Source organism: Heloderma suspectum, chromosome 2 (assembly GCF_057233095.1).
Source record: "Heloderma suspectum isolate Gila_16-S chromosome 2, 16-S_ref, whole genome shotgun sequence".
In the NCBI taxonomy this organism is placed as follows: domain Eukaryota; kingdom Metazoa; phylum Chordata; class Lepidosauria; order Squamata; family Helodermatidae; genus Heloderma; species Heloderma suspectum.
In genome coordinates this window covers 281,160,416-281,188,269 of record NC_139459.1, presented here as the reverse complement: position 1 = coordinate 281,188,269, position 27,854 = coordinate 281,160,416, and the positions used below count along the sequence as shown (strand labels likewise).

Below are 27,854 nucleotides of genomic sequence, written 5' to 3'. Positions count from 1 at the left end.
TCGTTTAGACTACTGTAATGCACTCTATGTGGGGTTACCCTTGAAGACGGTTCGGAAGCTGTAGCTGGTACAGAATGCAGTGTCTCGCCTGATTAAAGGCAGCCACTGGCAAGATCACATCACTCCAGTGCTGAAGGAGCTGCACTGGCTACCAGTTGTTTTCTGGGCCAAATTCAAGGTGTTGGTTTTGACCATTAAAACCCTATACAGTTCTGGCCCAGCCTATCTCAAGGAGTGCCTCCAGCAACACCAGATAGGTCGCTCAACAAGATCAGCCTCAGATGGCCTTCTCTCTGTCCCATCAGCCAGGACAGCTAGGCTGGTGAGGACAAGGGAGAGGGCCTTCTCTGTGGTGGTCCCCACTCTGTGGAACTCCCTCCCTAGGGAACTCTGCCATGCGCCCTCTTTATTGAGCTTCCGCCACACATTAAAAACATGGTTGTTCAGGCAGGCATTTGGAGTGGGCTAGGGTAATTTTAGAAATGTGATGTTTTTAATGTTGCATTTTATTGTATGAACTGTTTTTATTGTTGTACATCGCCCAGAGTGGCTGGGTGACTGGCCAGATGGGCGATTAATAAATTAAATAAATAAATAAATAAATGTGACTGAAATTGCATATTATTATACTGAGAAAGGGAACACTATATAAAAACTAACCAATAGTATCTTAAGTTATCAGATTAAGAGAGTGATATGTACAGGCTTTGGATTTTAGTCATAGCTGAATATCACAAGTGAGAGCTATTTTGGATGTGACAGTGTCAGTAGGTGGGGAGGGGAACAGAAAGTGCAAGCTGTCGTGTCTGAAGGGAACTTTGCATTGCCCCCCACCCCCATGTACAAGCTGTCCCTGCATTGGGACTTGCACATCTCCCCAAAGTTCATGTGCCTCTTAAAATTGGTATATAAAGCATTGAAAAAGTTGTCAGTGCATACCATTCTGGAGATTGTGCAAACAATGAAACAGAAATAATAGTAATAATAATATTATAATGTAAACAATGCACTATAAAGATCCAAAATTACTTTGGGTGCATTGAGACTTGTGGGATTTGCACAACTGTACACAGAACATGCACAATACATATATACATTTTACAATGATCAATTGTTTCTCTTCTTCTTTAGCACATGACGTAGGGAGTAGGTTGTACAAGGAAAAACCCAGTGACTTCTAACATGTTAAAGGAATACAAACTTTTCGGTGACTTGTCTGGACAGACATCTCCCATGGTCCTTTTCCCAGCTATTGTCCCATACTTCCTCTTTCAATACTGGAGCCTTTTTCATGCTCTGTACATCTAATTTCCTTCAATGTACCAAGGTGAATATGAAAATTAGATATCTCGCTAATGTGCAATACGATCTTAAGCATGTTTACCTTGGAAGTAAATCTCAGTGAGTTCAGTGGAACTTACTCTCAATAAATGTCTTTAGGATTGCACCCTTAGGGCGCAATCTTATCTAAATAGGCAGCCACCTCCAAACTCTGAGGCGACCGCCTATCCAAAGCAAGGCAGGAGAATAACGGGGGGGGGGGTGTTCCCTCCGCGCCTCTCCTGCCCTGCTTTTGAAGCTAGAAAGCCATTTTTGGCTGCTTAGCCATGGGGGGGGGGCTGAGTGGGAGAAGAGGCTGCTGCACAACACATAGGATGTGTCATACACGCAGTTCCGCTCTCCCTGCCCTGGAACGCCCCAGCACTGCCCCTTTTCAGCTGCTCCGCGCACCTGTTCTGAGTGCGGAGGACGGGGCTTCTCCACGCTGCCTCTGAGGCAGCACGGGCATGGGGGGAGGTAGGTTTTCCAGGAACCGACCTCACAGCATGGTCACCGAGGTCAGTTCCCAGAAAACAGCATATCCTATGGCCATCTAGCCGCTGTCTAGCAGCCATAGGATTGCTCTCTTAGTCTGCTAATTTGTTGTTTTTATCAGAAGCTAAAAGCCAGGCTACTTTGGAGGTCCATAGCAAAATCCCTCGCTCTTGTTCTTGGTGAATTGCATCAAATTGACTAGGGGACAGACAGACAGACACATGAGTCTTGGTATACAAATTCAGTTTTACAAATTATTTTCAAGGAAGAAATTAAAAATTAAGTCCTGTAATTCCAGGATTTCATCCATCATAGAACCATCATAGAATAGTAGGGTTGGAAGGTGCCTATAAGACCATTGGGTCCAACCCCCAACCCCATGTGCACTTACAATGTGTAAAGATTAGCAGAGCAAAAATCATCACTACAACAACAATGCTGGGCATGCTATTAGTCTTTCGAATTCTCTTTAGAATTTCCTATTCAGGTGCTGTAGTATTCTCCATTGGAAAGTTGGTACAAATCATATGTCACTTTAGCTTATTAGCTGAAGGGCCAAATTGCCACAGAAATTGCCACAGATTACTTTAGTGCATTCTTTCTTTAATTCAGTACCAGAAGGGAGTAGTTTAAGACTTTACGGAATATATAAGGCAATGCCAGGAAAATATCTTTAAAACCTTTTTTTAAGCTGGTACTTGCTCTATTTATCTTTATTTCCTTGTAGATCTCTACACGGTCATGAATTGTTCAGAAAGCAGATATTCTGGGTTAGATCTATATTCGCTATAGCAATCTCCTTTTTGTTAGTAGTTCCAACAGATTGAATTTACTGTAGAATGTACTTCAAACGCTGGCTTGGTTGTTCTGTCAACCAAGAGAAAGCAGAGAATCCATAGTATTCTTCTAGTACTTTTGGGATATGGCTGCCTTTCACAAAGTCTAAAGTAGCCTTCCTCAGCCTAATGCTGGCCAAGTTGGCCAGGGCTGAAAGGAGTTCAAAACATTGGAGTGTACCAGGCTGGGAAAGTCTGGTCTAGAGTAATGCTTTGTGGGGAAAACCGCCCATCTTAAACCATAATATTTTACAGGTAAATATAAAAGATTTACAGGGTTTCACAGTTTTCCCTACAAAAATTAATATGACTTTTCCCACTGACATGTCAAATTGATCACATGAAGTTTGAAAGTTAGCCTATGGGCAAACAGGTTAGTTAAGTGCAGGACATGGCCATGGTAGTTCACTTAGCTTGTATCCCTATGCCTGTAAAAGTTGGGTTTTGCACCAATGCAAGCAATCAAATTATATCCATTTAATCCAGCAAAGGTAAAATCTAGACTAACATAAGAACTGCCACTGATACAACAGCCAAACCAGAATGCCATATGATATGTAGTATCCGCTCATTAATTTTTCATTCTGATGTCTTGAAATAGACAGGTTACTACCTCTAACTGTAGTTCTTTGAGTGGTCGTGACGTCTATGCATTCACACATACGGGCTCTGTGTCTGTGCAGAACCTCGATTCAGGAAACTTCTATAGCTGAGGAGTTTTGGTGGAAACCCTTCCCCCACCATCCCAGTGCACATGTCCCTAGCAGGTTCCTGCCTATTTCCTCAGTTCCTTGAAAACGACATTGTAGCCTCAGAACCAAGGGAGAAAAAACCAACACCTTTGGTAACCAACATCGAACTCGAGTATGACACCGAAGAGGACGGTGGGTGGGTTGTGTGAATTAGATGGCCACTCAAATTACAGTTACAGGCAGCAACCTTTCTTCTTCATGGTCTCCATGCATCATACATATGGGCAAGTAGCAAGTTAACTTACATGGAGGTGGGCCAGTGTCCAATTACAAAACAGACGGGAGGATAGCACGATGAAAGGCGCAGTCAGCTCTAGCCTGGACATCCAGTCTATAGCGCTTCATAAATGTACACGGCGTTAACCAGGTTGCAGCGTGGCACAATTCAGGGATGGCAACCCCTCTCTTGGATGCAACTGATGCCATTACATCACAAGTAGAATGAGCTCAGACTGGGGCAGACAGTTCAAGCCCAGCCAGGTCATATGATAGTTCAATAGTCTTTAGAACCCAGGATGCGAAGTGCTGAGTCAAGAGAGGCTGACCTTTGTGCTTGCCACCATAGCAGACGAAGAGCCAAGGAGTGAGTCTAAATTGCTCAGTCCTGGATTTGGAAAAGGCTAGTGCCCAATGAATGTCAAGTGTGTGAAGAGGGAATTCCAGTGGTGAAGATGGGGATGTAAAGAAAGCAGGCAATACAATGTCTTGATTTAAATGGAAATCTGATACAACTTTTGGCAGAAAAGCAGGATCAAGTCTAAGCACCACTTTTTCTTTGTGGAAAATTAAATAAGGCTGAGTGCACAGAGCTCACTAGCTCATCGCGCAGGCGTAACTGCCACCAAAAACACCACTTTCCACGAAAGGAGGCATAGATCTGTAGTTGCCAGTGGCTCAAAGGGCTTAGATGAAAGCATCTTAAGCATGACTGAAAGACTCCAGCTCGGTTCCATGGGCCGAACTGGTGATGCCAGAATGATCCCTTTGTGGAACCTCTTTGCCATTGGATGTGACAAAACAGAAAACCCCTCAACAGGAGGGTGGTAGGCAGAACTAGCCAACAAATAAACTTGTAACGTTGACAACTTCAACCCTTTGTCAAACAGCGCCAGAAGAAACTGCAGCATCTGTGGCAAAGAGCACTGGTGTGGATGAAACTCCTGGGTACGAGCAAAGGCGGTGAAAGCTGTCCATTTTCTCATGTATGAGCGCTGCGTTGGTGGTTTATGAACAGCATTGAGGATTCTCTGTATCAATGTCAAGACAACTTCACCCTCTGTCACCTGATCCTCCATGCTATTACTTGGAGAGAAGCCAAGTCTGGGAGATGGATCTGGCCCTTCTCCCTGGTGAGAAAGGATGGGTGGGATGCAAGACTATGACTTTCACGGTACCATGAGGAGGAAGGGTACTGAACTCAGTCCTGTAGCTGTTCTATACAATGGAGAGAACCCAGGAGTCCATTGAGATCCAACACGTTATGGATTTTGGCATTAAATAGGCCCTGTCCATCAAAGGACAAATCCTCAATTTGTTGTTTATTCGTTCAGCCACTTCCGACTCTTCGTGACTTCATGGACCAGCCCACGTCAGAGCTTCCTGTCGGCCGTCACCACCCCCAGCTCCCCCAAGGTTGAGTCCTTGATTCTCGATACAAGCCCTTGATACGAGCCCTAATTTCCTGTGAGAGTCCTGAGGACCTGAGCAAGGCATGGTGACTCAGGGCAATTGATCCGACCAGTACTTTTGCATCACAATTGACCTGGTTAATTAATATATTATTATTAATATATTAATTTGTTGCCTCAACAGTTTTACAGCCTGCGCTTGGAACAGGTGCCCCAGTTCCTTTTCTTCTTGGGGAGATGCTCAAGAAGATGGCCAACTTTGTCCCATAGCAGCAACTCATATCCAGACTGCTGCCTGATAGTTGGATATTTTGAAACCCATTGCCACAGAGGAGTAGACAGTTTTTGTAGCAAGTGTAGCCATCTACCCACTTTATCAGTGGGTGATGAATGAGTCCTGCAGGCCTTGCCTTCAGCCACCTGTACAACCACTGAATTTGGTGTCAGGTGCTTAAACAGATACTCAGAGGATGATTCTTGTAGGTGATACATCCCCTTCAAGCATTTGGATGTTGATGACATTGTGGATGGGCATTTCCAGGGCTGTTTTATTGTCTTCTCCAGTGCAGGGAGGAGAAGCCACAGGGTGAAAGGAATCAGTATTTACCATGTTAAACACTGGGTCCTGTACAGTTGAAGCCACTTGTTGGGTTTCCAACTCTAAAGCTTGCGCCATCCTAAGCACTTGGCTGGAGAATTGGCCCAAGTCCTTGGATGGGGAGATAGAATCATTCGACCCAACCACTGCATCCGGGAATGAGATTGAAAGAGGACAGGATGACTGCATCGTGTCAGACTGGTAATCCTCAACGGCGGAGAGAGGGGATTCTTGAGGTGGAACCTGGGGTGGGTTTTGCTTTTCCACCTCTTTACAAGGTGATTAGGCATGTCACTAGTGCACAATTGCGAAAAGCGTTGTTATATGGTCTGTGATTGTGTGGCAGGCAGAGAGGGAAAAAGCTGTGTCAGTTGTGCTAGTAATGGCTGTAACAGTACTGGTTGTTCTTGCGGTATAGGGTCAGGGGGTCTCAACACTGTGGCCGACAGTTGTGATCGGTATCAACTGACTCCAAGGTAAGCTGGGTCAGGATGGCAAGGCAAGTAGTACAACTCATAATGTTCGCTGCAGTCATCTACCCAATCTTGTGATCTACCATACTGCGGGTCCCTTGATGGGTATTCATCCTACCTATAATATGGGGATCTGGACCTGTCATGGTAAGGGCTGTGCTCGTAAAAACTAGGGGCATGACTCCTGTAAGATGAAGTGAGGGAATAAACTGATTCTGGTGATCATAGGGGTCGATCATACTTCGGTCCGTAATCATCCTTTTGGTAGAAACACAGTGACCGAAAGGGTGGTATCGGCAGTGATGGATCCCTAATCTTGTCTTCCGGTGTAGAGGCATTCGGTACTGTCTCTGTCACCTGGAGTGGATTCAGCATACAGGTTGGTGAAAACATCATTGGTGAGACAGTCAGAAAAGTCATCAGTACCAATGGCCAAAGGTGACCAGGAGACATTGGCAGAGCAGTGGGCAGCAGAGTTGGTATCGATGGATGCTATCAATCCAGAGATATCAAAAGTGGCCCAGGTTGTGTTGCCGGACTCAAGGGACGCGGTTCATCTTGAGTCAGGGTTGCAGGAGATACTACCGAAGACGGAGGCAGCTGTCAATCCCAGGAGGTCTGTGCTGTTTTAGGGAGAGCCAGAGAGCCCAATGGGTGCGCTTGATTCTGAGCTAAAGTCACAGGCTTATCACGAGTCTTTTTCTTTTTCCGCTTCGGTTCTGAGGAAGAAAGATTTGCCTTCTTCGAAGCTTCAGCTTTTTTTTTTTTTTTAAGCTTCTTAGCCAGAGCAAATGCCAACGATTGGTCCAGCATGGCGGGATCTTGTATACTCGGTGGAGTATGGTGTTGAGGGGACTGTGACCCCTGTGGAGGTGCGGCATGCATGATTTTTGAAGCTGCATCTCCTGGCTCATCAATCACTTCTAACGCACATTTCCAAAGTGTGGCTTTTAGGCAATCTGCCGGGTTCCTAAGGGCTTGTTTGGAGAAAGCCTAACAATTCGGACAGGCCTCGGCTACATGGCCTTCCCCAAAGCAAAACAAGCATACAGAATGCCCATCTGAGGCCAGAAACTTTGCCCCACAGCAGGAGCGCTTTCTAAATGGGGCCTGAAGAGCCATATGCCCATGACAGCTATTGCAGGATCGCAAAAAATAAAAGGAAAATAATGTAAACACAGATATAAAGACAGAATAATGAGAGAAAGAGAGAGTAAAACCTCGGCTTTTGACAAGAAAAAATGCTATCAGAACAGAGTCTGATTGCAGAAGTTCCCAGACAGCAGTTGAACGAGAACTGCCAGAATAGGTGGGAACCATGCACACTAGGATGGTGGAGGAAGGGTTCCTGCCAAAACTCCTCAGCTATAGAAGTTTCCTGAAACGATACATCAGTTTCCTGAACTGATGTGTGATGCATAGAGACCACAAAGAAGAACCAACAAAAACAAACAAATGACCTACCCCATCAACTAGCTCAATACATGTACTGACTCACAACTATCTTTGCCCCTTAGTGGTTCAATACTAAGGAGGAGACTGAACTGCGTTTTAAGAACCAGTCCTCTTCTATTCTTTAAGAACCCAAACGACGGGAAGATCCTCTCTTCCTACCAAGAAGATGGGGCTCTACAACATTCAGGTAATGACTCCAAAATGCAGCAACCAACAGTTTGTACACATGCTCTGGTCGTCTCTTCTCGTAATCTCATTGCTGGGCTTCCTCACTGAATGTCCTCCCACTTAAGAATTTGTTTCATGCAATCATCCCATTTCATATGATCATCTCATTACTATGATTAGATTACCCCCTCCTTATGTTTCTGCATAATCCCTTCAATAACCCTCTAGTCTTTGCTTGTATGGCGGTTCTGTGTCACTGCCTCCATATCACACTTCTTGTCTCCCCGTATTTCCCTCCATACACTCTCAGCATCCCAACAAGATTATCTGCTATTGGTGTGCTTTTCCTCCCACTATGCCTTTTGCCAAGGCATTTCTATGCCTGGAACAGCCGCCTCCTACAAGCCACTTCCCTCCCTCCTCAGGACCACCTTTTTCATTAGGTGTTTCCTGGACTAGCTTATCTTAAGTTACACCTGAGTCTCCCTTATCTCTTCTATGTCAAACTGTGATCCCTCCCTGCATCCCTGTCTTGTCAGTTTAATGTATACTGGAAGCCCTCTGGGAAAGGACTGCATCAACATTGCTAATTAAATTTTAAATATATCATAGTAGTAGTATGTTTTGTTCTTTACTTTCTCTCTTAGCTCTTGGAGCTGGTAAGGTTCTATTTTTTTCCTCTTTGTTTATTGATTCTGCATAGCAATCTATTATATTAACTGCAAATTAAACAAAATACAATAATAAAAGGTGCTTGCCATATATGTGAAGTGGGGAATTGCCTCAAGTTGCTTCAACAATGATTCACAGTGGAGAGAGCTGTGGAGATAGATTTCCTCCCCAGAGAAAAGGGGTTGGGAAAGCAAGCCTGAAATAGGCCTGCTTCCACTGCTTTAAATGGTCTCCCCAGAGAGACCATTTCAACTCCCTAGCTAAGACAAGAAGCTGTCTAGGGAGGAAAATTGTGAAAACTCCTTTGGGGCTTGAATGTGCATCTGATGGGGATGTTTATGTACCGAATATTAGGGCTGGTGGATTTAGAGAGAACAATTTCTCTCTCTCTCTCTCTCTCTCTCTCTCTCTCACACACACACACACACACACACACACACAGAACTGAAAACCCTGTACATGGAGAGGAGGATACATGCACTGATGAGTCCCGCTACATATTAAAAACATGAAGAACAGGCGGTATATACTAATCCTTTTTTTTAGAGGAAAGGACTGAAACCTAGTTATATGCATGTATACACACACACACACACACACACACACCTCATTACACTTTGCACATCCATCTGTTTTCCCACATCTCATACACAATTCTCAGTTCATTTGGGGGTGTGAAGTAGTGAACCAGTGCAGTGACTATATTCACTTCCCAACTCCATGACTACATAGCTGGCTCCTGATCCAGAATCAAGATCTGCCTCTTTTGCTAAGCTTGCTCCAACACACTCCCTTATGCACCAGCACCACCCAGCGAAGAATGAATAAAGCCTTCCCCAATCTGGTGCTCTTCAGATATTCTGAACTCCCACCAGCCCCAGTTAGCATAGCCAATGGTCAAGGATGATGGGAGCTGCAGTCTACAACTACTAAAGGGCACCAAGTTGGAGTGAAGCTTGGAGCAGCAGAGGATCACTTTCTATGCTGAAGGGGCCAGATTCTTCCGAAGCAAGATGCTCAGTGGCTGGATCATCTGTGGTCATGACACCATTGCCAGGCTCTGGCTATGGATGAGGGTGCTATGGTAGCAAGGGCAAAAGTGCCTCTTCATTATCCTTCGCTATACTTCAAGAGTAGCATCTTCTATGCAAGCTCAGAGTAGAGGGCAACATAAGGATTACAAAAGGGAGCCAAGGCACTCCTACGCTCACTGAAGGTGGTTGGGATAAGAAACTCTTTTTACTCTTCTCCCTGTCCTTTGCTGTAGTCAAGGCTGGTAGGGCACAGGTCGCAGGGGCCAGGCAAAATAATCTTATGAGCTGCTAGGGGCTATCCATCATAGAGCATGGAGATAGGGAAGGGCTTTAATCAATGGTGGGAAAACCGAGTTTTCCTAGATAAGATCAAGCACAGATTGCCAAAGGGGCACAAAAAGGAGCTATGTAGTTACTTCAAGTAACCAATTAACAGATGGAGCTGCACAATTTGCAGCACAATTATAACTTTGCTCTTCAGCAGTGACAGTAGCAGGTACATTGTAGATGGGAGTTCATCGCCTCTCTGAAACGGGATGAGGCATGCCTTTGGGCAGAGTCCTACATGTCACATCCATTTCCCCATCTTGCAGGCTAAGGCTAATTCCCTTTCATTTCAGTTTGCATTTTCTTCGGTTTTTCCAAATCTGATTGTTACATCACAGTGTCTCCCAAAAATCTTCTGCTTCACAACTCTGCATGTCATTCTTACCAAATCAAGTCTTGCCATTTTGATCATGTGTAGAGACTGCTGAAAATGTGTAATATACTTAACGTTCAACCAACCAAAGCTCAGCATTGGAACAGAAATCTACCCTCCACTGGGAGCGCAGCCTATATTATTCTTTACCAGTTTCAACTGAGTTCATCTTTAACAGTTCAGGCTGCTGGTGTATCCAGAGCTGCATCTGCTGACCTCCATGACTGCAAAGCTAGAACAGCTAATGTAGCACTCCTCCAGAAAATGGGAGAGCTGCATTCTATGTCTCTGCTTCGTGCAAAATGAGTTCAGGCCTTCGAGAACCTCCTGAAGATCCAACCCAGCTCAGGGAGCCATAACATGATCTCCCTCTCTCTCTCTCTCTCTCTCTCTCTGAAAAAAATTGTAAAATGTTATTCACAGCATAAAGCTTTACTAAAGTGGTGGAGAGAAATAATTCATTTGCCAGATTCAAAATAGATGGACAACCTTTGAAGAAGGTTATGGCCATCTCCAAGGAGATAAAAAGATCAATATTATAAAAAATATCATATAAATGGACTTGGAAGGGATCAAAAAGCATTATTCAGTCCAATCTCAGATATAAGGCAGGATACGTTATGCCTAACACATCCCTGGATTGTCTGTTTCACCCACTGGTTAACCCACTGTTTCACAAATATCTGATTCCTGAAATGCACCATTTTTCTGAATTAATATTCTTAGCTGATAATGATTATTTCCAGCCCTGGAGCCTCACTGGCGGTGGGGATGGCGTGGCAGAATGGCTACAGGAAAAGCAGTTTTGGGAGAAAAGTTCAGCAACCCCTTCCACCTGCTCATGCTACAACTTTCAGTTGCTCTACCATTCCCTGGCTTTATAGGAAGTCAGTGGCCATCTTACATACCCAGTGTCACACCCAGTTTGTTCCTGATTTCACCTCCTCCTTAAAACACTCAGTGATGGAATTCCACAACTTCCACAAGTTGACAAGTTGGAAAGTTGACAGGGAGATGTTTCTCCCTCTCTTATAATACTATAATGAAGCAAAATGGTGGGAGATTCAAGACAGATAATTTATTTATTTATTTATTTATTTATTTCATTTCTATACCGCCCAATAGCCGAAGCTCTCTGGGCGGTTCACAAAAATTAAAACCAAACAACACACAATAAAACAATTTAAAATATATAGAACATTAAAACCACAATATAACAATACAACCACAATAAAACCTAGCAGCAGTGCAGGAGTTTAAAATACAGATTTAAAACAGCAAAGCTAAAAATTTAGAAAGCTAAAATGCTAAAATGCCTGGGAAAATAAAAAGGTCTTCACCTGGCGCCAAAAGGAATACAATGTAGGTGCCAGGCGAACCTCACTAGGGAGCTCATTCCAGAGCCGGGGTGCCACAGCAGAAAAAGCCCTCCTCCTAGTAGCCACCCGCCTCACTTCCTTTGGCAGGGGCTCACGAAGGGCCGCTGACGATGATCTTAAGGTCCGGGCAGGCACATATGTGGGGAGGCGATCCTTCAGGTAACCTAGCCCCTGAAGAGGGTCAGGATAGAGGGGAAGTGCCCCACTGTGGGCAGGGCAGCATGGCTGCAAAGGAGGCCCTGGTACACTGCTAGAAAACCTTGTGTGCGTTGATCTAGCACTAGCAGTGTTCCCACCGCTGGAAGGAGCCCAAGCAGGGGATCTAGGGGTATTCTGGGCGTAGCCTTGGATTCACCAGGTCCAAAGCCCCCTTGCTCCCCCAATATGGCCCCAGATTGGGCCCACAAACTACACCAGTGTAAGGTAGTAATTTTACATCCCTTTGAAAAAACAGAAAACAGCCATGTTCCTCCCCCAACACACACACCACTCATCCTGGCCACAGTGAGCCAGCTAGGCTTTTGAAGTGGTGGCCAGCCCCATAACTCCCTATCCTGTCCCACCCCACACAGAATTGTTTTTAAAGTGCCATAGGGCTCTTTCTTGGTTTTACTGCAACAGACTAACATGACTACCACCCTGGAATTAAAATTAATAGTGCTTAATTCCATGTCAGCATAATTAGCACTGAGTTGTTAAAAACAGATTGGCATGGCAGACAAAATCTAATGGGCAAGAATAATTTTGTTGGAATGTACTTTTCATAAACAATGTGAAAGTGTATTTTAACAACAAATATTAATTCAGTTGTCTGCTTTTAGCCTATAAATCTGAAAGAAATAAAAGAACTTCAAAAGAATAGTAAGTCTTTTTTCTGTGCAGAACACTTACATTTCCTGTAGTCTTCCGTTTATTATTTATCAATCTATAATTAATATTAACTTGCAGATAGTGCACTGCTTATAAACAAAAGGAAAATAAACAGGGCTGCAACTACATTTTCCTGTTAGCATGGGAAGCAGCTACACAAGCAGACAGAGCTGTTTGTTGAGCATTAATTTTTGATTTTAGCAAAGGAGCAGGTTCACATGGCTACAACTGGGCTTGATTTTGTTTTGGTTTTTGTATCTGTGAAGGCTTCTGAGTGTAATCAATTGTTCAGTGGAAAAGCTCACCACAAGCAACAGTCATACAATCAGCTATGTAGATTTTTCTAATCTCCTTTCAGAACAAATGACTTGCACTGATTCAGCTAAAATTGGATCCTGTGCCTGGTATGAAGGGCAGAGTCCTCCAGAGCCGGGCTGGGTGAGTGTTCTTCAGAGTGCTGGACCTGGGCCAGAGAAAAGTGCTGGACCTGGACATTCTCTCTCTCTCAGACTGAACTTCCCCACATGAGAACAGAATGGGGGAAAGCCCCATGGACGCTACCCTGAGCTCCTTGGGAAAAAGATGGGAAGTAAATATGGGACATAAAAATAAAAGGAAAATTTTTACTGGAGTCCTGAGGACAGTGCTCCAGCTCCAATCAAATGGTCCTCAGGGTCTTGTATAGGGGGCTGCCAGAGCCCTTGCTTCTGCCAGTTTTAAAACCTCAGCGGCAGCAGGGAACGCTAGTCTTCTAGCCCAAGGGAGCCCCATGTACTCCTGTACAGCAATTCTGAGTCTTACATTTATTTATTTATTTATTTATTTCTATTCAAAATATTTCTCGACCGCCTTTCAAGGCAGGAGCCCTCCCAAGGCAGCGTACAGCAATAAAACACATAATTAAAACAATAAAAACAATAAAAGCACAGTAAAAACAGCAGCAAACATTCTAAAAACATCAACACCAGCATAAAATAAAACTTACAAGAGACAATTGCAGCTACAACTGCAATCTGATAACATGCTATCAGGGAAGAGCAGGATAAAGTAGTAAGTTTTCAGGGCCTTCTTAAAAGCCTGCAATGATGGGGCCTGGCAGACCCACAATGGAAACATTCCAGAGGTGTGGAGCCACTGCGGAAAAGGCCTTTTCTCATGTGGAAGCCCGCCCAACTGCTCTCATGGGTGGGCAAATGAGAAGGACCTCTCTTGCTGATCTTGCTAAAGTGTGGGCAGGCTGATATGGATGCAGGCGATATTTCAGGTAATTTGGTCCGAAACCATTTAAGGCTTTAAAGGTCAAAACCAGCACTTTAAATTGGGCTCAGAAACACACTGGTAACCAGTGCAGCTGGTTCAGTATAGGTGTTATATGATCAAATTGTCTTGTCCCCACCAACACTTGGGCTGGCCACATTCTTCAAATACTGACCTGGTTCACACATAATGCCAATTCATGGGTTAAACAACCTCCTGCCCATTTGCCACTTCTGCTTTGCATCCACTTTATGAAACAACCCAGGAATGCCCCATTCCTGGATTGTTAGTCCTGAAGTCTGAGCACAGCATTCTAGGTTTTGAGGGTTAAATGAGCGGAACTCAAGAACAAACCATGGGTTCAAATTTTGTGTTGTTTAACCCTCATCATCCCAGAGTGCCAGGTTCAGACATCACAAAAAAGCAGATGCAAAGCAGAAGCGGGGAGCGCACAGGATGTAGCGCACCCATTTCTGCTTGGCCCCGACAACCCATAGTTTAAACAGCCCATGGGTTGACATTATGTGCAAACCGGGCCTAAATTGTGGCATTCTTGCAGTGTAACACCAGTGCTTATGCAGGGCACAGCTGCATTTCTGTTGAAAACAGACAAGCACAAAGCAATATATAACTGTGTGATTATTATTCCGCTAGATTATTAATTATGAATTGACAGAGAGCTATTGCTGAAATTATAAGAACAGTCAGACTAGCAAGTAGTTCTGAAGCTGCCCTTCACTGTCTTGCTAGGTTAGTAGGCTTGATATGGTGTTTACCTTTTTTCCCCCTTTCAGGGCTAAACCTCTTATTGAGACTTAACCATACTTATACATGATCACACGAGGATCGAAATTATGGGTTCTGGCAGAACGTTGCGAATCTCTTTGCTGCAGAGTGCATCTCTGCACTCCCTTGCCACCAATGGAGTACTGGACTCCAAACCAAATGCTGGCTTCAGAAGAGGGTTTTCCTCAGAACTGCAGAAGGGGAGGAAATGATTAGGTTCACCCTCCACACCTACTCTGATCCCATTCATTATCAGCCACAACCATACTTTTTAAAAACCTGCATGTTAGATACAAAGTTGCATTTGCACCACCTGCAGGGTATGTCCAAATGAGGCACAGAAATTGTACAGGGTTCAGATGATGATGTGTTGCATTTGTAAAAAACAAACAAACCATGTTTTCCCATTGCATCTTCCAACTTTTTTCTTTATACACACACACACAAACACACACACACCAATTAAGAAGGAAAAGACAGAATAATTGTACAATGCCTTTTGACTGGTAGCACTAGTAGGAGCCCTCTGCCTGGAAGCACCCGCAAGTTTGGCCCTCTGGAACAACACAGAACTTGGCAGTAAAATCCTATTTCAAACCCTAGGATGGAAATTTCAAAGCACTGTGAGGCACTGTTATACACATGAAATACCATACAAGAGGGAATACCCCATTCTTTGAAGTGTCAAGACAAGAAATGTCCTGATTTATTGACTTTTAGAGACCGTTACACTTCCAGAGTTCAGTGTCAGGAAGTGATCCGTACGCCCATCTCCACAGTCCATGCTAAGCAGTCCTGGTTTGCTGAGATTTCTGAGAGTCTATGCCCCATATTTTCAATCATGGAAATGCCTCTCAAATGTTACAGAAAATACATCTGTCAACCTGAGGTGGGAAGGTGTCTTTCACTGTACATATCCATACATTGTGTTATGCTTTTATAAGCTTTTGTAGCTCTCCCTCCTCCTCCTTGCCACTCTTTGCCTTATATTAACCAGTGGCTAATCCCTCTGTTACAATTTTGCTACTCTTGATACATGGAGTTTATGGACTGTTCTAATCTATGTTGAGGATCTGGGTTATTGATGTGGGAATTGTTCTCCAATGTGTAACGTGGCACCCTCTTTTGCTCGTCCCTTTCAGCTGCAGTGCGTGCAAAAATACCCTGCACTGCCTTTAACTATATGGTGCTTGAAAAGTGCCCCCTCCAACACATACACACGCATGCACACACACCTTTTTTCATTACCTGCTACAACAGCTGTTCCTGACACCACTACTCAAATGTTATAAAGTGATTGTTCAATGCAAGGAATTGTTATTACCCAATTTGCAGAATTGCACCATGTGGCCTTTTTTTTTTTTTCTGACAGAGAAAACAAGGGAGGAATTTCCCAAGGAAAGATATTGTGATGCTTAAAAATAAAAACCTACTTGTTCACATAGGTAGGTTATCCAAACTTATTACCTGTGATAAGCGCAGTACTTTGAGTTTGCCTAGGATGGGCTTTGACTTATGAGAATAAGAGGCCTCTTGACTTTCCATGGATAAAGGCATATCAAGTATACTGCACTACTGGTTTTGCAACGTCAGTGGTAACATCACACCACACAGACATTTCAACTCCACCAGTGAAATGCAGCAGAGTTATGCTGTGTGGGACGTGACAGCTGTTTAACAGCAGCAGTTAAAGTAAGCCAGAAGCAATTTAAAGTTGTGCAAGGAACATCTATATGCACTTGAAATGTCAAGATAGCCTTTTTTTCTTCCTTTTGGGAAAGGAAGGGTGGAGTGAGGTCTAGAAGAAATTATGCGACTTGGAAATTGGCCAGATAATCAGGAATTGGATGTTATGTCCCGTCCAAGTAAGAGATGTGCCAACACAGTGCAGGACCGTACAACACTGTCTTCATGCTGCTTGCTAATTTAGAGACCATAAGCTACCCAGTCATCTATACCAGTTCTCAGAGCATCAAAAACTGGTACTGATCCCTAGCCTTATTTTGCATTGCTCAAGTGGAATAGTAATAAACAAAGTCATGCTTGCAGGGTCAATTAGGAAAATGATCTTCTGCTATCAAGGGGAGTAATGCTCTGAAAATGAAAAGGAACTGCTCTAAGTCTATACCATAAACTTGGCTCTGCAATTTTATGCTCAAGTTATAAGAAAATATATTCAACATATCGAAGTTACACATATCGGGGCCTGTATTATGCACATCTCAGTTATCCCAGTCTTGTCCAAATTGAATCCAATGGGTCCTTCCACCAGCAAAACATAAACCACTCACAGAAAGGATCCCCCCCCAAACCCCCCCATCCCCCCTTAAATCTGCTCTGGACAGTTGCAGGACCCTTCGGAGCAGATTCAGCTGTGCAGAGGGGAGGAGAGGATGGGGAAATCTGTCCACACAATGTTGGTTTTAGCCAATGTTTCCTCCCAAACCAGCATCATCCTAATTTTATTTAAGCAGCACTTACTTTAACCCAAATTTCTGATATGGCAAATATTTTTATATCTCCAAGTCCCTTTGGAGAAAGAGGTTTTACTGTACTTCAGATAAACAAAACTGTTTCCCAAAAAGTTACTTTCTCATATGTTGTCTTTAAAACCCAAAAAATTAATCCACTTAATACAATACATTAAGGCATGGATATTCTCATTGTTCATTCCTCTATTTTCTAACCTCCATTACTTCCAATTAAATTATATCAGCTAGAGACTGGGCAACTCATTCAAGCCATGTGGCTCAGTTCCCCACTGTTATCACCTTTAGCCATTAAATTCCTACTAACGCTCAGGATATCTGATACTCATAAAGAGAGTAAAAGAGTACTACTAACTTCTGTACCTCTTGGCTGGACTCATGAGGAGGCCTGCAGTAACTATGGCCATCTCTGCGTCACCAGCTCCATTTCAACACATAATGATGTACCACATTTTAGTAGAACTGGAGAAGACCTTCCTGTGCATTTTCCAACTAGGTGTAAAGAATATGGCCGCACCATCTTCTGAGCAAATTTACTGTTTCCCATTCATGCTGTACTGAATTTCCCTACAGAAAGCAACATGACATCATCCAGATGCAAGTCATCCTCTCATTTAAAGCTGAGACCTCATTCATTAACAAATGATGGTAGTTATACATCTTTCCTTTAAACATCAGAAACCCAAGCCCAGAATGACATTCAGTGGGTTTTTTATCCTGAATAACATGAACAAGAAGTCAGTGTGGTGACTGATACAAGACTCTGGGTTGCTCAAGACCTTTCCCTACCTGCAGTTCTTCTACTCTTATTCATAGGAATGCCACAACGCCAATGCCAGCCTCCAGGTATTTAACAGGCGAGACATTACTCTGTCCTCTCTTTGGCAACCAAAGAGTTATTTCCAAGGTATATCCCAGTGAGTTTTGAAGCGCACTGCCATTGCAGATTGTTATCCAAACCAAATGCAGCAGATCTGCAACCAAGTCCAAAATAGTTCCTTCTTACCCATACTTTATTGATGATTTTCTGCTCAAAAAATGGAAAACATTACTTGACTACTGCCGTTGTCACAGTGCTACTTTCCCAAGGACCCTCACCCTCACATGGTGCAAGAAAACATTACCACTTTGTTCCCAGCAGACTCTACTTCAGAGCTAGGCAACCTGGTGCCCTCCAGATATTTTAGACTACAACTCCCGTAATCCCTGATGACCATGTTGGTTGGGAGTTATGGGAGGTGAAGTATAGAACATCTGGAGGACACCAGGGTGTGTACTCCTGCTCTACCTGAGCAAACTGTGGGAAAAAATGAGAAATGCACAAATCACTTCCTTTTACATGTTTGTTAACCCACTAGCATAGTTGCAATTTTCCCTGTCGACCTAATCAAAACATACACGGCTGATCATAACCTTACCTATATCAAAAACCACCACAGGAAAGCACATCACTTTTCAACATTGTGTTAAATATAAAAACAGGATAAGGAGTTGAAATAAACGGAAAGATGCCCCGCCCGGAGAGAAACGTCCTTACCTCCACCAGATGAGGTGTTGGGTTGAATCCACACATGTTGCAGACCTGCTGCTTACAGGTTGTACAGCTATTGTAGTTGGAGGGTTCCCCAGAGCCCACATTGATCTCCGCTTTGCAGAGGGGGCACAAGACCCTTACTTTCGGCACTTCCTTTGGCTTGATTACATGTTCTGTTTTCACTTGCTTTGCAGCTGGGACAGTTCCAGCCTTACCCTGCATTCCAGGTGCAGTGCCTGGGAGTTTCGGGCCAGCTTCTTTGCTGGCGTCACTGAAGACAATTTTTGGAGGCACTTTGCCAGGCGACTGCTGACTTGGTGGGGTGGCCTCTGGCTGGACAGACATGAGTGTGCTTGCCTGGGTCAAGAGAGAAGCCCCAAATCCAAAGAGTTTCCCGGTGAGGCCCTCTTGGGGTTGCTCTGGTGCCCCAGCACTGGGAGGAGGGGCTGGAGTCTTGGCTGGGGGGTCTCCCACAGTCTTTCTCTGATCTGTGGATGAAGGCTTTGCTTGTTGATGCTGAGGGGAAGACCTCACCACTTCCTGAGGAGCAGCAGGTTTTGGCTGGACTTGGCTGTGTGGTTCCCTCTGTGCTGAAGCTGGGGGCGGTTTGGGGGTCTCAGGTTGCATGACACCAGCACTTGGCCTGGGGCCTGGCTGCATAGTTCCTGGTGGTTTCTCTGGTCCTGTTGCCACTTGGGGCTGTGGCTGTTTGGCTGGGGAAGGGGAAGGGGAAGGGGAAAGGGAAGGGGAGTGTAGGTGCTGCTGGCTTTTGGAGCGGGGCGCTGTGGTCATGTCCATCCCCAAAGCTCTCTGCATCTGGCAATTTAAACATAACCATTCTTGCACCTAGAAGACAAAGAAACAAAGATAATCCGACAAGGACACATACACGATTCAGTCATCAAATGCCAGGTTCTGACTGGCAATTAATTGACAGCAAAAGGATTGACTGTTACCTTTCTATCCAAGGAGCAACACCCTTTACAGAACTAGAATTAGTACACAGCTATAGCCTCCTCTCCAGAGAAATATTTTACTATTCAATAAACATGAGTAAGTGGTTCTTCTCCCCCCCCCCCCCACACACACACACAGAGTTATGGAATACCTTTCCCAGAGAAGTCTACCCAGCATCGATTTTGTTATCTTTTCAGTGCCAGGCAAATACTTAAAAAAAAAATTTCTCAGGCCTTTTAATCCTCTGAATATTTCTGCTGCTATGTTTTTGAGCAGGTTTATCTCCATGATATTTTTAGATCTTCTTGTGATTCCTCTTTTAGCCTCTTCTGCTTTTAATCGATCGTTTAATTATCGTTTTGGATTTAATGTGTGTTTTTACTGTATATCACCCCAAGACCTATTGACTACAGTGTGCTTACATTTTAGAAATAAATAAATAGGTTCACGGCCATGCTGCACTGTTTCTGTGACCTTTCTTAAGCCACCATGAACAGGCAAATCACAGCAGTCACATACGTGGAGACATCCGTTCACACAGCAACTCAGCATGAACATAGCCCAACTGGGAGCTGAGCAGCAGCAGCTGTCACTGCCACACCATGCATTCCTGAGGGGACCACCTACACGTATGAGTCAGCCCTACATTTAGTGGCCAGGTTTCGCTCACTGTTCTCCAATACGTTAGCTTATTTGGGAAAACTTCTTCAGTGAACGGCCAACCTGGCAGCAATATGCCAAATCATGTTGTTTGGCAACAGTACTACTGCTCGACACACACTGCATTCCCAGGCTTTGAAAGGTTGTAAGCACAGCAGCCTCTCAGAAGCAAGGAAGTAAGTTTCAACCTTCCTCACTAGAATACAGTTGGCTGAAAGCAAGACACATTTTCACTCAACAAATGTGAAACCCTCTAGATACAAAATGAAAACTGTGGCATGCCGAGGCTAAGCAAATGAAACATTCTCCCCGTGAGAGATATACCTAGTGACACAATAATATCTGAATCAAGTTAATTAAAGAGGCTTTATGGGAGCTGCAGTTCTTTTGATTCTTGCAATCCTCAGTGTACCTATTTGTACCTATGTGACGGTACAAATATTAATATGTAACACACTGCTGTTTGTTAGTCTGGTACTAAAAGGGTTAACAAAGAGTAAAGATGGCTGATTTGATCTGGGGGAGGCCTACAAGAAGAGCCCCTGGAAGACCCCAGACTCGTAACCAGCTTTATATTCCAGGCTCTTGACCCCTGGGCAAGAAGACCTTGAAGTTTGATTCTATGCTAAATGATATTATTTCACTAACTGAGACTCTGAGACTCTGCAGGACTGCCTTTGCAGAAAGGGGGGAAAATGCAGCTGTCTTTACAAGGGGCTTCACAGAGCTTGCTCAAGGCCACCAACGTGCTGGCAGAGTGTCTAAGTGAGATGAACAGCAGAACTGAGCATGCTCAGATGCCTACTGAGGGGAGGAAAAGTACTGTTTTGACATCTCGTGGTGTACACCTGCTGATAAGGGAATGTCCTTACTTGATGCTAGTTGGGCGGGGGAGTGTAGCCCTGAGGACGAGCGACAGCTAGGAGGAGGTGTTTGGGTGGATATGACCAAAAATGGCCAAAGATGACTGGGAGTTCAAAGAAGATATACCAGAGAGAAATGTGTCAATCAAGATAACATGCCCAGATGGCAGACTTTGGGTCATATTTTGGGACATTTCAAAGTAACCCGTTTGTAATGGTGCCAGACACGTTCCCCAGATACATGAAATTGTGGGAGATAGATGAGACACCTTGCTTCTGATTGGTGAGCAAACGCTCTAACCACGTGCACCCCATTTTTATTGGTAGCTGATTGTCTCATTGCTCCTTGGGCCCCACCTTTGACCAGAGCAGGGGTATAAAAGCACAGGGAATGGGAGCTCCAGTACGGTGTTTTTGTTCCTGTTGCTCTGGCTTCAAACTGCAAGTAGTAAACAGGAGAAAGTTAGGAGGAGGAGTCATAACAATGTTAGAAGCTCAAGCCATTATCTTATTGGCCAAATTCATAATACCAGCTTTGGCAATTGCAATCCTTTTGCTTAATCTTCTATTTTTGCTGCATTCTCTTTCCTTATAATTATAGAGAAAGTTTCTAACACTCATATAACCACCACGCCACTTTCTTTATTTTGTATTTTTCTGAAATAAAGCCTTGAATAGATTTCAATCTATGCTTTTGTCTGTAGTGATGTTTGTCCATTGGGATTAGCTTGGTTACCCACTGCTTGGAACCATTTAGTGCAGGTTCTGAGGTTAAACGGGACCAAATTTACATGGATTAATCACCAGTTCTTCACAAATTGGGTTTTTGTTTCTGAGGGCAAGCAACTGCAGTCCTAAAAACTAGTAGAGTAAAAAAAAAAAAAAAAGAGCAAAATAATAGTGGAGAACTTTAGTACTTGTTGTTGAGACAATTAACACGGCAGCAATGTATCCTGATGTTCTTCTACCCAATAAATACAAAGTGCCTCTTAAACACTACCCTTTCCATCCTTTCTCCCTGAACTCATTTCCCCCTTACCTTGTTGCTTCCCATCCCCTCTGGCACCAAAGTATATTCCCAAGCGGAGTATCCTCGCCCCAAAGTTAAGTACCAATTCACCTTCAGAGGCCGAAGTGCTGAAGAAGTCAACCAACACATTTTGGTCCTGCCCTGGCATTTCTAGTTCTGCTGAAATGCTATGGTTGTTTCAGAGACCTAAGGGATGAAAGGGCATCTGTACAACTGACAGCACCCAAAAATGGGTTCCAGTTTTGCACTTGCCACTGAGAAATCTGCATGGCTTCATTGCTTTCAGAGGCTATAAGCAGCCTCTTAAAGACAATGAGGTGAGGTGCAGCCTTCCTTATATTTACCAAGAAAACAAAGCAACAAGACTTTATTTGTCCTCAGAGGCAGCAGATGCAGGAGCAAAGTCATGTGTAAGAGGCTGATCTACCCGTCATAGACACTTCTTTGACCACACCAGTTTGGAAATGAATATGAGCTATTTTATATATCTCTTCAAGACCAGAAATCTTCCACCTCCTGCCTCATTTTTCACAATCAACAATCACGAATTGTAATACTGCATTCATAAAGGTAATGAGAAGGCCATAGTCCAATAGCAGAGCACATCCTTTGAATGCAGAAAGCCATAGGTTCATTCTCAAGTTAAAGATAACAGGGCTCAAAAGGACCAGTGTCTGAGACTCTGGAGAGCTGCTGCCAGTCAAAATAGACCATGTTGGGTAATACATTGAGTAATACCTTACTCAGTTTAAGCAGCTTCATATGTTCAAGAGACTCATATTTTATGTAAACAATAAGGCATCTCTGTGTTAATGTCTCCTAATTTCCAGGATATTCAGTTGCTTCTTCATAAATCTTATTCATAAATGATCTGAAATTAGGAATGAGCAGTGAAATGACAAAGTTTGCTGATGTCACCAAATTATTTAGGATGGTTAAAAAAAAAAAAAAAAAGATTGAGAGGCGTTCCAAAATGATCTCTCCAAAGTGCGAGAATGGGCATCAAAATGGCAAATTAATTTCAGTGTAAGCAAATGTAAAGTGATGCATGTTGGGGCAAAAAATCCCAACTTCAAGTATAAGCTGATTGGATCTAAACCAGCAATGACTGACCAAGAAAGAGATCTTGGGGTTGTGATGGACAGCTCGATGGAAATGTCAACCCAGTGAGCAGCTCCTGTGAAAAAGGCAAACTCCATGTTAGGCATAATTACAAAAGGAGTTGAAAATAAGGCTGCCATGATCATACTGCCCTTATACAAATCTATGGTGCAACCACACTTGGAATACTGTGTACAGTTCTCATCATCACACCTAAAAAAGGATATTGTGGAGTTGGAAAATGTATAGAAAAGGACAACTAAAATGGTCAACAGGCTGGAGCAACTCCCCTATGAGGAAAGGTAACAACAGCTAGGAGGGTTTAGCTTAGAAAGAAGGCATGTAAGGAGATATGATAGAGATGCACAGAATCATGCATGGGGTGGAGAAAGTGGATAGGGAGACAGTTTTCTCCCTCTCTCATAATATTAGAATCCAAAGTCATCCCATGAAGCTGATCGGTAGGAGATTCAGGACAGATAAATGGAATTACTTCTTCACACAGTGCATAGTTAAACTATGGAATTCATTTCCACAAGATGTAGTGATGGCCAGGAATTTGGATGACTTTAAAAGGGAATTGGAGAAATTCCTGGAGAAGGCTATCAATACCAACTAGTATTGCGGTGGTTCTGGTCCTTCCTCTCAGGCAGGTACCAGAGGGTAGCACTGGGAGACGATGTTTCAGACCCGTGGCCACTCACTTGTGGGGTGCCACAGGGTTCCGTCCTCTCCCCGATGCTATTTAACATCTATGTGAAGCCACTGGGGGCTATCATCAGGAGGTTTGGGGTGCAGTGTCATCAATATGCGGATGACACGCAGCTCTACCTCGGGTTCAAATCTTCACCAAGGTTGGCCGTAGAATCCCTGTCCAAATGTCTGGAGACGGTGAGTGGCTGGATGGGGAGGAACAAGCTGAAGCTGAACCCTGACAAGACTGAGGTACTTTTGGTGGGAGACAAGAGGAGGCTGGAGGATGCTGACCTGGTGTTGAATGGGGTATGGCTACCCTTGAAAGACCAGGTCCGCAGCCTGGGGGTCATTTTGGACTCCCAGCTGTCCATGGAGGTTCAGGTGTCAGCTGTGAGCCGGACAGCACTGTATCAACTCTATCTGATATGGCGGCTGCGCCCCTTCCTTCCCGACCATCTGCTCCCATTGGTAGTACATGCCCTGGTCTCCTCTCGTTTAGACTACTGTAATGCGCTCTACATGGGGTTACCCTTGAAGACGGTTCGGAAGCTGCAGCTGGTACAGAATGCGGCGGCTCGCCTGATTAAAGGCAGCTGCCGGCGAGATCACATCACTCCAGTGCTGAAGGAGTTGCACTAGTTACCAGTTGTTTTCCAGGCCAAATTCAAGGTGTTGGTTTTGACCTTTAAAACCCTATATGGTTCCGGCCCAGCCTATCTGAAGGAGCGCCTCCAGCAACACCAGACAGGCCGCTTAACAAGATCAGCCTCGGATGGCCTTCTCTCTGTCCCATCAGCCAGGACAGCTAGACTGGTGGGGACAAGGGAGAGGGCCTTCTCTGTGGTGGCCCCCACTCTGTGGAACTCCCTCCCTAGGGAACTCCGCCATGCCCCCTCTTTAATGAGCTTCCGCTGTGCATTAAAAACATGGTTGTTCAGGTAGGCATTTGGGGTGAGTTAGGGTATTTTAGAAAATGTTTTTATTGTAGAATTTTATTGTTTTAAACTGTTTCATTATACACTGTACATCGCCCAGAGTGGCTGGGTGACCAGCCAGATGGGCGATTAATAAATTTAATAAAAAATAATAAATAAATAAATAAAATAGTTCTGATGCATATATGCTACTTCCAGCATCAGAGGAAGTTGCTGGAGAACACAGGGTGCTATTGCTATCTGAGTTAATTGGGGAAGCCCAGGTTGCTCCAGTGTCCAGAAGTGTATTTTACCAGCTTAGGGCCGCAGCTGACGTACCATCCTATCTGGAGAGGACAGACTTTGCCTCAGTTATCCACGCACTAGTGACACCCAGGCTGGACTACTGTAATGCAGTGTACGTGGGGCTACCTTTGAAGATGGTTCAGAAACATAAGGACATAAGAAGAGCCATGTTCTTCAGCTGGTGCAGAATGCAGCCGCCTGAGTATTGGTGGAGGCGAGGTCATTCGATCACATAATGCCTATACTGCGCCAGCTGCACTGGTTACCAGTGTGCTTCTGAGCCCAATTTAAAGTGCTAGTTTTGACCTTTAAAGCCTTAAATGTTTTAGGACCAAGTTACTTGAAGGATATACTTCACCTATATCAGCCTGCCTGCACTTTAAGGTCAAAAAGTGGGGCCCTTCTCATTTGCCCACCCATGACAGCAGTTAGATGGGTGACCACATGTGAGAGGGCCTTCTCTGCAGTGGCCCCACACCTTTGGATCAAGTTGCCATTGGAGGCCTGACATGCTCCGTAACTGCAGGCTTTTAAGAAGGCCTTTAAAACATCGTTCTACTGTGGCCTTCTCTTTGACCGCCGTTGTTGCTGCTCCTGCCATTGTTGTTGGAGCTGGTTTTATTGTAGGCTTTTATTGTTGTTTTTATTGCTGTTTTACTGTGTTTATGGTTTTATTGTTTTTAATATTTTAACTGTTTTATGTATTTTATTGCTGTAAGCCACCTTGGGAGGGCCTCTACCCTGAAAGGTGTCCAAGAAATATTTTAAATAAATAAACATGGCCCCTCCAGGAAATTCCTGACTTGTGTGGCGGATAACTTCCTCCTACAGAAAGTAGAGGAAGAAACTAGAGGATCAGCTATCCTTGACTTGATCCTAACCAACAGAGATGACTTAGTGGATAAAGTAGCAGTTACAGGAACTCTGGGGGAAAGCGACCATGCTGTACTTGAGCTCTTGGTTCTAAGGGAAGCAAAAGCCGAGTGTAGTCAAACGTGTACCCTGGATTTTAGGAAGGCTGATTTTAATAAAATCAGAACAATGATCAGTAAGGTCCCATGGCAAGCGATGCTAATGAGAAAAGGAGTCCAAGATGGGTGGGAGCTTTTAAAAAAGGAAGTTCTCAAGGCACAATTACAAACAATTCCAACAAGAAGAAAAGGTGGAAGACAACAGAAGAAGCCAAGGTGGCTTCACAAAAAGCTTAGGGATGACCTGAAAACAAAAAAGGACACATATAGGAAGTGGAAAGAAGGCCAAGTAACAAAGGAAGAGTACAGGCAGGTAGCACAGAATTGCAGGGATGGTGTCAGGAAAGCTAAAGCTGAGAACGAGCTGAGGTTAGCAAGGGATGCTAAAAACATCAATTCGGCTTTCTTCAGATACGTCCATAGTAAGATGAAAGAAATGGTAGTTCAGCTATTAAATAAGGATGGCAAAATGATAACAGATGACAAAGAAAAGGCAAAGGTGCTCAATTCCTACTTTGGCTCAGTCTTCTCCCAAAAGAGGGTCTATGACCCCCCTGGCAAAGGCAAAGTACAGGCTGAAGGGGCAGGATTGCAGCTTGAGATCGATAGGCATATGGTCAAGGAACACCTCATTACTTTGAATGAGTTCAAATCTCCAGGGCCAGATGAGCTGCATCCTAGAGTAATAAAGGAACTGGCAGAAGAACTCTCAGAACCGCTGTCTAGTCTCTTTGAGAAATCATGGAGGACGGGTGAAGTGCCAGATGACTGGAGGAGGGCTAATGTTGTCCCTGTCTTCAAAAAGGGTAAAAAGGAGGAACCTGGGACTACAGACCAGTCAGTCTGACATCAATCCCTGGGAAAATTCTGGAGCAGATGATAAAGCAATCCATCTGGAAGCACCTTGACAACAATGCAGTGATTACTTGAAGCCAACATGGATTTGTCAAAAACAAGTCCTGCCAGATGAATCTGATCTCATTTTCTGATCAAGTAACCTCCCTTGTAGTCTGTGGGAATGCTGTAGACATCACATACCTCGACTTCAGCAAAGCTTTCGACAAAGTGCCCCATGATATCCTGATGAGCAAACTAGCTCAAAGTGGGCTAGATGAAACAATGATCTGGTGGATCCACAGTTGGCTACAGAATCGGACTCAAAGAGTGCTTATCAGTGGGATCTTCTCCAACTGGGGAGAGGTAACGAGTAGGGTACCGCAGGGCTCAGTCCTGGGCCCAGTGCTCTTCAGCATTTTTATGAATGACTTGGAGGAGGAGGTGCAGGGAATGCTGATCAAATTTGCAGATGACACAAAATTGGGCGGGATAGCTAATACTTTGGAAGTCAGAAACAAAATTCAAAGTAATCTGGATAGACTGGAGCGCTGGGCTGAAAACAACAGAATGACTTTTAATGGGGATAAATGCCAAGTTCTGCACCTAGGAAAAAGAAACCAAATGCACAGTTACAAGATGGGGGATACGTGGCTCAACAACACTACAAGCGAGAAGGATCTTGGAATTGTTGTCCATCACAAGCTGAAGATGAGCCAACAATTGATGTGGCTGCAAAAAAGGCCAATGCTATTTTGGGCTGCATTAATACAAGCATAGCTTCCAAATCCCGGGAAGTATTAGTTCCCCTCTACTCAGCACTGGTTAGGCCTCATCTGGAGTACTGTGTCCAGTTCTGGGCACCACACTTTAAGAAGGATGCAGACAAACTGGAGAGGGTTCAGAGGAGGGCAACAAAGATGATCAGGGGACTGGAAACAAAGCCCTATGAAGAGAGACCGAAAGAACTGGGCATGTTTAGCCTTGAGAAGAGAAGTCTGAGGGGAGATATGATAGCACTGTTCAAGTACTTGAAAGGTTGTCACAGAGAGGAAGGCCAGGATCTCTTCTTGATT

At 44.2% G+C, this 27,854-nt stretch overlaps 1 protein-coding gene across 1 annotated transcript in view; it reads right to left on the bottom strand.

The window, feature by feature from the left end:
- The window catches only part of BSN (bassoon presynaptic cytomatrix protein), a 314,535-nt gene that overhangs the window by 214,397 nt on the left and 72,284 nt on the right, over window positions 1–27,854 (bottom strand). Inside the window, exon 3 of the mRNA XM_084839602.1 lies at window positions 18,450–19,292. Within this exon, the coding sequence (XP_084695728.1) occupies window positions 18,450–19,292 (843 nt within the window). The remainder of the gene's footprint in view (window positions 1–18,449; window positions 19,293–27,854) is intronic.